The sequence below is a fragment of the Centruroides sculpturatus genome, unplaced genomic scaffold, assembly GCF_000671375.1.
Source record: "Centruroides sculpturatus isolate CEXI.00-Female unplaced genomic scaffold, Cexi_2.0 scaffold427, whole genome shotgun sequence".
NCBI classification, from domain to species: Eukaryota; Metazoa; Arthropoda; class Arachnida; order Scorpiones; family Buthidae; genus Centruroides; species Centruroides sculpturatus.
This window is the reverse complement of record NW_019384635.1, coordinates 1-13,175: the sequence shown is the minus strand read 5'-3', so window position 1 is coordinate 13,175 and position 13,175 is coordinate 1. Positions and strand designations below refer to the sequence as shown.

Here is a 13,175-nt window from a genome sequence, read left to right as displayed (position 1 = left end):
TTGAATTCTCTTTTATAGTTTTAAAAAAATAAATATACCTGGACTAAAATTTGTACAAAAGCAAGATGGCCAAGTGATGCAGCAATATGAAGAGGTGTTTCATTTTCGTGATCTTCAAATCTATGATTAGGATTGAAACCTATTGCTAAAAAATTAGCATTACAATATTTAATTTTTTTCAAAAATAAAAATCATAAAATAAATAATATGACATTTTAAAATTGATAAATAATTTAACATACCTAACATTTGTAAGAATTTATCAATATCGCCTGTTTTAATTGGGCCATAGAAAGATTTTATTGTGAACCGCATATTCATTTTCTCTCCAGACATCAATGATAATAATGATTGTTGTTGAAGTTTGTTGAGAGAGAGACTTTCTACATGTATAATAAGAAAAAATAAATAATCCAAATTTTATATTAATTTAATTTTTCTACAGAATTAGTTACCTGATGGAGAAATATTTTCAGATGATTCATCAGAATTATCCAGTTTACAAATATTTTCATTTTTCTCCTCTTCATTTGAAGATAAGTATTTCATACCTGATCTACAATTAAAAATGCATTAAATTGATACTATAATTATTCTGGTAAATAATACACAGTTCTGTACATTAGATCCTAAAGCATATATGAATTATTCATATATGATAAATGTTGCAAAAAATGTTTTAAATTTAAAAAGTAATTAAAAATGTAAATAAATATGAAACATCAAATTATTGCTTGAAGTTATACTGGATGGTTGTAATTAAAGTATCTTTATTCAAAGCTGCCAAAATAAAATTTAGCATTCCAAATGCAATCAAATCTAGTAAAGTGGCATTTTAGGACCAAAAAAAAAAGACATTTCTGTAAAAATAATTACTACCAACGCTCACCAATATGGCAATTTTGGCACTGCAAGTAACAACATTTTATTTGTATAAGATGGTCATATCAAAGAATACACCAAACCCAAACTGCCAAGACACTGATATGTGTATTGAAGCCTGCCACATTATTCATTAACTGTAATAATTGTGGTAACATCTTAATACTTGTAAAGTGATCTGCATCTTCAACTTCAATGAGGTTAAACTCCTAGATGGCCAGTTTTTTCAAATCCTGTGATCACTCTTCTGAGACCTTTAAAAATAATGGTCCACAGCATAAGTTCTTACAATTGTGGAGTTCTCAAAATGCAAGCACAGCATTGCTGTTATTTTCCTTAAACAGCTTCATAAATAAGGTGAATTCCAACAAAGTGATAGCAATTGAAACTGATAAGAATGACATTCAACATTGTGATCACACATAAAAAGTCACATTTTTATACCTATAACTTTGTTGCTTGAACATTTTTATACCTAGTACAATACACATGCTTTTTTTGTTGCTCACAGCACCAAAGGTGTCATAGTGGTGTTTTGGTACAGTCTTTTTTTTTTTTACAGAAATGTGTTCTGTATGTCTCGAAATGCCACCATAATAAATTTGGCTGCATTCAGACTTAAATATCTTGCTAAACAGTATTGAATAAGAATACTTTAATTACAATCATCTGGTATATTAAAGCAAATATTCTAAATTATTAATTCAATTTGCATCTTAGTTGAATACACTTCTAATAGATTTTTTTACTAAACCATTCATTTAAATGTCATAAATATTAAATGGGACAATTTAGAATTGTAAATAAATATAAACTATAAGTTTGTACTTATTCATCTACTCAATTAACCATACGAATATGAATATGTTACAAGATAAAATTTACAAAAGTATACATAATAAAATAAAAAAAATAAATGTTATTAAATTAACATCTGAAACTATAATGTAAAGATAGAAATTATTGATAAACGAATAAAATATAAGAATTAAAAAGTATTTTCTACTGGGATAAACAGTTAAAACTGTGAATTCATTTTATTTGCTTGTTAAAAATGTTTTGTATTTCAGAGAGATCATTCACAGATAAAGAATAATTATAAATTCAGATTCCCAGTATGTTTGAAGAATTATAAAGTACTTTTATAAAACTCAATCAGAAGATTCTTGACTAAAAATATTAAATTCAAATATTAGCTCTCAGAATTTTTTCAGTTATTTTAACATTTAAAAAAAAAGTTCTTCATTAAAAAATAACTTACTTGACTAAAGATTTTTCTTTTAATTTGCTTGGTGAACGATGAATATTTAACTCTAATTTAATCTTCCGAAAATTAGACTTTGCTCCACAATGTGGACATTTTTCACTCAAACCATTGACAGATGAGATGCAATGACAATGAAATAAATGTATCTGGCACCGAGTTTTCCTTTGCAATATGCATTGTGAAAATGTTCCCTATTAAATATAATTGAATACTTTATGAATATTTTTAAAAATTACTAGTGAAAAGTTATTAAATGAGAGTAGCCTTTTAAATATAAAATTAAAAATCGATATATTTTTAAGAGTCACTTAATCAAAAGATAATTTTTCTACTCTCTATAAGTTATATGACATTACAAATCTAGAAATATTAAATATTTCTTAAAATACAAATATAAAAATTTGCTTTCATCTTTTGAATTTAGTCATCAACAATTTATTCATTCACTACCATCATTAGAACATCATTTTATTTTACTATTAATGTTAACTATATGGACTTTATGTAATAGTAGATAACTTGTTAAAAATCTTTATTTTCAAGTATTAAACTATTTCCAAGAAGTAAATTTTATGGAACTGCAGATCAAGAGATAGAGTACTGCAGTTTTTCTAATGCAATCCTCTGTTCAGTATGACTTCAAAAGAACAGGATAGGAAGATAAAATTAAGTGAAATCATTGATAAAAATTTACTTTTCTTAAAATAATTCAAAACTAACTATATATGATACTGTATCAGTAATTTTCATTACTTGTATAGTAGAGTAAAACTATAATTAACCTATAAATATCACTCATTGTAATTTAGATTTCTTAACAGGCAATTTTGTAAGTTTCTTTATTGTCATTTTGTATCACATAAAGCATTTTTGACTACTATAACTTTTACCAGCAAAGTTATTATTCAATTATCAAACATTTTCAGTTTCATCTCAGAATACACTGAATAGAAAAGAACATAGAGGTAAAAACAATCTTTTTCTATATTCTTAATGTTTTACTTTTTTGTTTTTATATTGTCTACCTGGATCTCGTTCATAAATAGGACTCATTATACCAGTGTGGTTTTTGATTTGCAAACAGAAGAAGACTTAGTCAAAATATCTCTATTTTCACCAGATGAAAAGAAAGATATTTTAACTAAAACTTTGCAAATCAGAAACTACACCAGTATAATAAGTCCTATTTATAAATAAGGTTCTCAAGTAGACAAAATAAAAACAAAAAACACAGAAAGGAATACACAGTTTTGAAATTAAATAAAATACACAATTCAAATTTAAATATTTCTTTTTATGTTCTGTTCTATTCAGTATCCTGAAAATGGCTACTTGACAGCAAAAAAGTAAACTAGTAAAAATTTGAGTGATTATACTGTATTATCTTTTTTATTATATATTTGTTAATATTAATTTATTATGTAATCTTATTTATTAAATGAAACTGTAATAAATTGTAACTTTGGAATTTGTATTGTAAATTGTAAAGAATATCATTCTTTATCTTTTAAATGAAGTGTTTTCATAATCAATCCACATATAGTTATTTAAACTTTTACTTTACAAACAGAATTGTTTTTTAAATTAAAAAAAGCTTTATATTAATTATTNGTACTTGGAAACGCTTAAATGGGAAGTCCTACCCCACCCGCCGTATTCACCAGACATCGCCCCTTCGGATTATCACTTGTTCCGATCAATGGCACATGGCCTGGCTGAGCAGCACTTCCATTCTTATGAAGATGCCAAAAAATGGGTTGATTCTTGGATAGCCTCAAAAGACGTGTCATTTTTTCCGACGTGGAATTCAAATGCTGCCAGAACGATGGGAGAAAGTAGTGGCTAGCGATGGACAATACTTTCAGTGACGTGTTTATTACAACTTTTTTAAAATAAAGTGTTAATTTTCACAAAAAAACAGTGAGAAACTATTCAAGGTCCTTACAGTTTTCTATCTTTACCTGTAGCATGCATATTTAATATACATTTATATATTATTTATTTATTTATGTACATATCATACCTTTATTTTAATACAAAATTGGTTTATTATTATTAAATTTTATCATTATTTAGAAAATTTTTGAAAATATGTTAAGATATGTTCTTGACAGTTTGAATTTGTATACATTAATCTACATTATATGAATATATTGAATAAATTCATTAAAAATCTTATGAATTGATAATTTATTGAATATTTTACATATGATTGCCTAATTACAAAACTCAATTATCATTTCAAATTTACAAATAAAACTTACAATGGAGTATCTCCACGAATATTAGCAGCTCCAAGTTCACAACCAACATCCAGAAATAATTGAGAAATGTCAACATTTCCAGAATATGCAGACCAATGTAGAGCAACATTCTCTTCCTAATATGAATATATATTTAATGAAATTTTAAAATATGTATGGAAATTCATTAATATGTATCATATAAAACACAAATCTAATAACACACATATAGTTATAAATACAAATTTTGAAAATCACAAATATAATCAGAGCAATTCTTAAGTTAAATTAATTACAAAATTAAAATACTTAAATTAAAAATTAAAGCTTTTAACTTGTATATTGAATCTCTATAAAACATACTTGTAAAATTCACAACAAATGATTCTGACATTCGAAATTTTTCAATTTTATTATTATTGAAATGATCTTACTTGAACATTAATATCAATTCTTCTTGTGTTTAATAAAACACTACATATTTCACTATGTCCATTCTGTGCTGCTAAATGTAAGCAAGTCATCCCATCTTCACTCTAGAAAATGGATAATTGGATGTGAGATATGCTAAGTGCTTCAAATATGTATGTACTAAACATGTTATTAAATTACTTACTCGTGCATCTAACTGAGCACCAGCTGCTAAGAGATATAAAACTATAGACAAATGATTATTTTCTACGGCCAACATTAATGGAGTAAAAAGCTCATTATTCATATGATCTACCGATGCTCCAGCCTGCAAAAGAAAAATAATGTAGCTATTTCTACTTGTAAATTTCAGTATATTACATAAATTTGATTATATTTGAACATATATTGTAGTCTTATGTGAATTATTTAACATAGCTGTATCCTTTTTCAAAATTTAAACATTTTCGTTAAACTAAAAACTATTAAAACATTATTTTTAAACATCAAATATTAAAACACAGATAATGATCAAAATTTACACAGTTAGATAAATTGAATGATGTGTAATTTATCTATTTTGGATGCACACTTATAGGAATTAAATGGCCAAATGCCAAGTAAAACTTATTTATGCATCCAAAAATAATTAAATGAAAACAACAAAAAAAAACATTTAAAACATATTTTATTTATTTTATTTTTTACATATTGTAATATTCCTAAATAATTAGTTATTCCCTTTTAACAATAACAAAAATATTTACTAAATAAGGCAAATTAAAATTTTAAAAAATATATAAATATGCAAAAAATTTGTATATTGATTTATCTTTTAAATGCAGATTAACCTACAATTACATGCAGTTTTTCCATACAAGTGCATGTATAATGGGCAATTCTCACTGATTTTTCACATGTAATTACACTGCACATAATTGCCAATCCTAAAATTTGACAATTCTGAAAAATCACGTGATGTGTATTCTCAGCAAATGCCTAATTTCAACTAACACTAGATTACAAAACTCTTCAGATTAAAATAGAGAACTGCTTTAAAAGCTCTCTAATTTGTCTGAATACATCATTATGTATCACTGCAAAATCTTATGCATGAACTAAATGTATTTGTAAAGTTTTAAAGTTAGAACTGTTAATGTAATGAAATTTGATGGTTAATAAAATTACATAAATGTCTAGCAGGAGGTTGTGTTAGAACTAGTTTATGAAATTAAACAAACAAGAAAGAAGAAAAATACAACAAACAGAAGTAAAAAGCATCAAAGAATAGTAACAGGATCCTATATTTCTTTTAATATTATAACATAATAAAGAAATATTACTTTGTACTACGTTTAAAAATTAAAAAAAAAAACATGAAAGAGAAGAAAGTATTGAATATATGAATAAGATAGAAACTTAAATGAAATTCTAACAAAAAACTAAAACATCTTGTTGGGCATATTTTAAATATTGTGCAACAATACAGATGTTTTCAGTATTTTGACCGATTTCAAAACCAGACCAAGTCAAAAATATTGAATACATCTATAGAATGTTGGGTAAAGACAAATTCAATCAGCACACATGCTAACCCAATACTATGAGAATTAAATCACATTTCAGCTTTAAGAGTTAAATCTAATATGGAATTAATACTAAGTTTAGCTTAATTCATTATTTAAATCTGACTCTAGATTTAACTTTCAAAATAAATATGGCCAAATTGAAAGATAACATCTAGAAACAAATAAAACCATTAAAATATAATTAAATCATTGATTCTTTGAAGCAATTTGAGAAATCTAGTCTATTCTTAGCAGTATCAGCAGATTTGGTGTTTGTCAGATAACATTTAATAAAAACATATTTGACAGTGCTTACTGACTTTTAAAATGAAGAGGTGTTAAACAACAATTAAAACAAGTAAGCAATAACAATTAAAGGCAACTAGCAAAGAAAAAAAAAACAAAAAAATTATTTATAAAAAATACTACTGTAATGTTTCCATTAAATTGAACAAGACCTTTTACAACAGTACGAATTTGTAAGAGAAGTTAATGATCAAATGTCATCAAAAGATTATATTTAACAGTTAATAATGTTAATTTTACTTTGTATTCACATATAACAGAATTACATGTAATTTAAAAAGTATGCTTTCTTGTTATTAAATTAAAAATTTATATAGCATTCACATGTTTTTAATAAAAATTTTGTTTTCACATTTTTATAATTTTTTATTACTATTATTAAAAAAAATGAATATACCTGGACTAAAATTTGTACAAAAGCAAGATGGCCAAGTGATGCAGCAATATGAAGAGGTGTTTCATTTTCGTGATCTTCAAATCTATGATTAGGATTGAAACCTATTGCTAAAAAATTAGCATTACAATATTTAATTTTTTTCAAAAATAAAAATCATAAAATAAATAATATGACATTTTAAAATTGATAAATAATTTAACATACCTAACATTTGTAAGAATTTATCAATATCGCCTGTTTTAATTGGGCCATAGAAAGATTTTATTGTGAACCGCATATTCATTTTCTCTCCAGACATCAATGATAATAATGATTGTTGTTGAAGTTTGTTGAGAGAGAGACTTTCTACATGTATAATAAGAAAAAATAAATAATCCAAATTTTATATTAATTTAATTTTTCTACAGAATTAGTTACCTGATGGAGAAATATTTTCAGATGATTCATCAGAATTATCCAGTTTACAAATATTTTCATTTTTCTCCTCTTCATTTGAAGATAAGTATTTCATACCTGATCTACAATTAAAAATGCATTAAATTGATACTATAATTATTCTGGTAAATAATACACAGTTCTGTACATTAGATCCTAAAGCATATATGAATTATTCATATATGATAAATGTTGCAAAAAATGTTTTAAATTTAAAAAGTAATTAAAAATGTAAATAAATATGAAACATCAAATTATTGCTTGAAGTTATACTGGATGGTTGTAATTAAAGTATCTTTATTCAAAGCTGCCAAAATAAAATTTAGCATTCCAAATGCAATCAAATCTAGTAAAGTGGCATTTTAGGACCAAAAAAAAAAGACATTTCTGTAAAAATAATTACTACCAACGCTCACCAATATGGCAATTTTGGCACTGCAAGTAACAACATTTTATTTGTATAAGATGGTCATATCAAAGAATACACCAAACCCAAACTGCCAAGACACTGATATGTGTATTGAAGCCTGCCACATTATTCATTAACTGTAATAATTGTGGTAACATCTTAATACTTGTAAAGTGATCTGCATCTTCAACTTCAATGAGGTTAAACTCCTAGATGGCCAGTTTTTTCAAATCCTGTGATCACTCTTCTGAGACCTTTAAAAATAATGGTCCACAGCATAAGTTCTTACAATTGTGGAGTTCTCAAAATGCAAGCACAGCATTGCTGTTATTTTCCTTAAACAGCTTCATAAATAAGGTGAATTCCAACAAAGTGATAGCAATTGAAACTGATAAGAATGACATTCAACATTGTGATCACACATAAAAAGTCACATTTTTATACCTATAACTTTGTTGCTTGAACATTTTTATACCTAGTACAATACACATGCTTTTTTTGTTGCTCACAGCACCAAAGGTGTCATAGTGGTGTTTTGGTACAGTCTTTTTTTTTTTTACAGAAATGTGTTCTGTATGTCTCGAAATGCCACCATAATAAATTTGGCTGCATTCAGACTTAAATATCTTGCTAAACAGTATTGAATAAGAATACTTTAATTACAATCATCTGGTATATTAAAGCAAATATTCTAAATTATTAATTCAATTTGCATCTTAGTTGAATACACTTCTAATAGATTTTTTTACTAAACCATTCATTTAAATGTCATAAATATTAAATGGGACAATTTAGAATTGTAAATAAATATAAACTATAAGTTTGTACTTATTCATCTACTCAATTAACCATACGAATATGAATATGTTACAAGATAAAATTTACAAAAGTATACATAATAAAATAAAAAAAATAAATGTTATTAAATTAACATCTGAAACTATAATGTAAAGATAGAAATTATTGATAAACGAATAAAATATAAGAATTAAAAAGTATTTTCTACTGGGATAAACAGTTAAAACTGTGAATTCATTTTATTTGCTTGTTAAAAATGTTTTGTATTTCAGAGAGATCATTCACAGATAAAGAATAATTATAAATTCAGATTCCCAGTATGTTTGAAGAATTATAAAGTACTTTTATAAAACTCAATCAGAAGATTCTTGACTAAAAATATTAAATTCAAATATTAGCTCTCAGAATTTTTTCAGTTATTTTAACATTTAAAAAAAAAGTTCTTCATTAAAAAATAACTTACTTGACTAAAGATTTTTCTTTTAATTTGCTTGGTGAACGATGAATATTTAACTCTAATTTAATCTTCCGAAAATTAGACTTTGCTCCACAATGTGGACATTTTTCACTCAAACCATTGACAGATGAGATGCAATGACAATGAAATAAATGTATCTGGCACCGAGTTTTCCTTTGCAATATGCATTGTGAAAATGTTCCCTATTAAATATAATTGAATACTTTATGAATATTTTTAAAAATTACTAGTGAAAAGTTATTAAATGAGAGTAGCCTTTTAAATATAAAATTAAAAATCGATATATTTTTAAGAGTCACTTAATCAAAAGATAATTTTTCTACTCTCTATAAGTTATATGACATTACAAATCTAGAAATATTAAATATTTCTTAAAATACAAATATAAAAATTTGCTTTCATCTTTTGAATTTAGTCATCAACAATTTATTCATTCACTACCATCATTAGAACATCATTTTATTTTACTATTAATGTTAACTATATGGACTTTATGTAATAGTAGATAACTTGTTAAAAATCTTTATTTTCAAGTATTAAACTATTTCCAAGAAGTAAATTTTATGGAACTGCAGATCAAGAGATAGAGTACTGCAGTTTTTCTAATGCAATCCTCTGTTCAGTATGACTTCAAAAGAACAGGATAGGAAGATAAAATTAAGTGAAATCATTGATAAAAATTTACTTTTCTTAAAATAATTCAAAACTAACTATATATGATACTGTATCAGTAATTTTCATTACTTGTATAGTAGAGTAAAACTATAATTAACCTATAAATATCACTCATTGTAATTTAGATTTCTTAACAGGCAATTTTGTAAGTTTCTTTATTGTCATTTTGTATCACATAAAGCATTTTTGACTACTATAACTTTTACCAGCAAAGTTATTATTCAATTATCAAACATTTTCAGTTTCATCTCAGAATACACTGAATAGAAAAGAACATAGAGGTAAAAACAATCTTTTTCTATATTCTTAATGTTTTACTTTTTTGTTTTTATATTGTCTACCTGGATCTCGTTCATAAATAGGACTCATTATACCAGTGTGGTTTTTGATTTGCAAACAGAAGAAGACTTAGTCAAAATATCTCTATTTTCACCAGATGAAAAGAAAGATATTTTAACTAAAACTTTGCAAATCAGAAACTACACCAGTATAATAAGTCCTATTTATAAATAAGGTTCTCAAGTAGACAAAATAAAAACAAAAAACACAGAAAGGAATACACAGTTTTGAAATTAAATAAAATACACAATTCAAATTTAAATATTTCTTTTTATGTTCTGTTCTATTCAGTATCCTGAAAATGGCTACTTGACAGCAAAAAAGTAAACTAGTAAAAATTTGAGTGATTATACTGTATTATCTTTTTTATTATATATTTGTTAATATTAATTTATTATGTAATCTTATTTATTAAATGAAACTGTAATAAATTGTAACTTTGGAATTTGTATTGTAAATTGTAAAGAATATCATTCTTTATCTTTTAAATGAAGTGTTTTCATAATCAATCCACATATAGTTATTTAAACTTTTACTTTACAAACAGAATTGTTTTTTAAATTAAAAAAAGCTTTATATTAATTATTTTATTTTCACAAAATTATTTAATTTCTTCATATTTTATTATATTTTATTTTTTTAAAGTAAAATCTTTGTGATTATTGATAGGATCTAAAAATTTTACAAACTGCTATAATCTGTGAACTATAGCTAGTAATTTGAAATGCATATGCAAATATAAATATAAAAATTGAACTATAATAATATAAATTATGAATATTTTTAAAATTTTAATTTTTAAATAAATAAAGTAAGTTACTTGTGTGCAAAAAATTCCACAACATGGACAACATTGATGATGATGCAATCTCCACATATGAACTTCACATAACATCATATATGGAATTATTGTTGATGGACGAACTAATACATGATTACTGACAATGTTACTACATCCAATGACCTAAAAAAATGTGTAGATTATTTTATTAATACTTTTTAATAACCAATACGATAAGATCAAAATTTTTGATTTAAAACAACTTAATATCTTAAAGGTATTATAATTGAATATACAATAACAACTGTATCATTCATCTCATCAAGGATATTATCTTGATGAGGCAAAATATTTCAATAATTTCAACTAACAAAATTTATTCACTCTAGATCAGTGTCTTACCCAGAGTGAACAAATGTCATCTGTGAACAAATTACATCTGATCACCATATGAAGCATGCAATGCCATTGTTTTCTAAATACATTTTATCGAAGAATTGAATTCTAAATGTAACGTTTTCTGCCACAAAAGAATATTGTGGTGATATTGGCAGTGTAAGTGGTTGTATTTTGAAGATGAATTTATGTGAAAATATAATGTTTAAAGTGCCAGAATGCAAGTCACGTGATTTTTGGCATGTAAAACATGGGCTTATATTTACATCATTTTGGTATTCTGGAGAATTTGTAACCTAGTGAGTATTTTACCATTTTATTGTAAAATTGAAATGAATTCATTTATTAGAAAAAATGTTTTTTAACTCTCCTGAAAAGTTTCTTTTTTGGCATTTACAACATTATGGCATTGCACGCTTCATATAAAATCAGGGGCTATGGAAGAAACTTGTCATGGAGCTACCACTGATTTACAAGTTCAAAGTTATATCAAATTAAATTTATCAACATATTAAGCTTTGAAACAATTCATATTTTTTTCTACATAAATAAATATATAACTTATTCATGCTATTTACAATATATATCTGCAGCTTTGAAGAATAAGGGTCAATATCAAGGACATTCTTCCAAGTTAATTCAATATATATATATATATATATACACACACACACATATTTCTTATTTACATTTTAAACTTCTTTGATTTTTAGCAGAAAAAAATTAGGTGGGCTATGGGCTACTCAGCTCTCATTTCCAAAGCTCCTGAGAATGGATGAACTGCAAACATCTGGCTATAGATATAAAATCATATCCATGTGTGAAGGGAAAATAAAGAGTGTAACAATTTAACATCATTGCTCAAGTCACTAAATCTGAGCTCAAAGGTTATGCAGAGATTCATTATTGAAAAATCTACTTCAAACTCCCTAAGCTACTGATGGTAAAAGCAGATATGGTTATTATATGCCCTCAACAATTGTGAGGAATATGTAAAGAATCAATCAGAACTATGATCCAAATTTAGTGTATATATTTGACCATGAATATTAAATACATAAAATAACTAGATAAATCTTATACTATTACACATTATCAAATTACATTCAATCAGATACAACACTAAGATGCAAATACATTTTTTTTATACTGATCTGCTATTGCCTAAAATGACGAACACAGATATGTATAAAAATACAGACAAATCATAATCCTGCTTAGCATAGGAGAATAGAAACACAACTAAATGATAGATAACAAATAAACAGGAAAATTACATAAACACACACAATATATATGAGGCTGTCCATAAATGATATCAAGCCTCATGGGGAAGATGGCAATTCAGAATGTAACACAATGTTACAAGAGGAAATGAAGGAGAATAATCCTTGCGATGTCATATTTCACATTTATCATTAATTAGTATCAGATGCTTTTTAACACAATATGTCACATTTAAAACATACTCTTTAAAATTTTAGTTTTTGTACTTAAATTTATATAAGAATACCATAAGATAGCAAAATTTAAGTTTGTATTGTTATATTGTTTGTACAGTTAATTTACTATGGCTGGTAACAATTAATCTGTTATGGTTGCGGTAAAATGATTCTGTACAGTGGAATTTACATCATCACATTCACACTATTTGTATGTTACAAATAACCCATCAGTTCATCACTTACAAGTCTGAAATCAAAAGAATGATAAGATAAGTAGCATTATGAGGTCCTGGAAATGTCCTGGAACCACACTAAAATCTAAAAATCACAAAATTTGTTAATATT

General features: G+C 25.4%; 1 protein-coding gene across 1 annotated transcript in view; it reads right to left on the bottom strand.

Moving 5' to 3' along the window:
- The window catches only part of LOC111625858 (histone-lysine N-methyltransferase EHMT1-like), a gene marked incomplete at its 5' end in the record, with an annotated part of 34,303 nt that extends 23,131 nt beyond the window's left edge, over positions 1-11,172 (bottom strand). Inside the window, 8 exons of the mRNA XM_023369097.1 lie at positions 4,414-4,529; positions 4,827-4,928; positions 5,009-5,131; positions 7,075-7,181; positions 7,279-7,419; positions 7,492-7,592; positions 9,180-9,376; positions 11,029-11,172. Of these exons, the coding sequence (XP_023224865.1) occupies positions 4,414-4,529; positions 4,827-4,928; positions 5,009-5,131; positions 7,075-7,181; positions 7,279-7,419; positions 7,492-7,592; positions 9,180-9,376; positions 11,029-11,172 (1,031 nt within the window). The remainder of the gene's footprint in view (positions 1-4,413; positions 4,530-4,826; positions 4,929-5,008; positions 5,132-7,074; positions 7,182-7,278; positions 7,420-7,491; positions 7,593-9,179; positions 9,377-11,028) is intronic.
- Between the last annotated feature and the right edge of the window lie 2,003 nt (positions 11,173-13,175).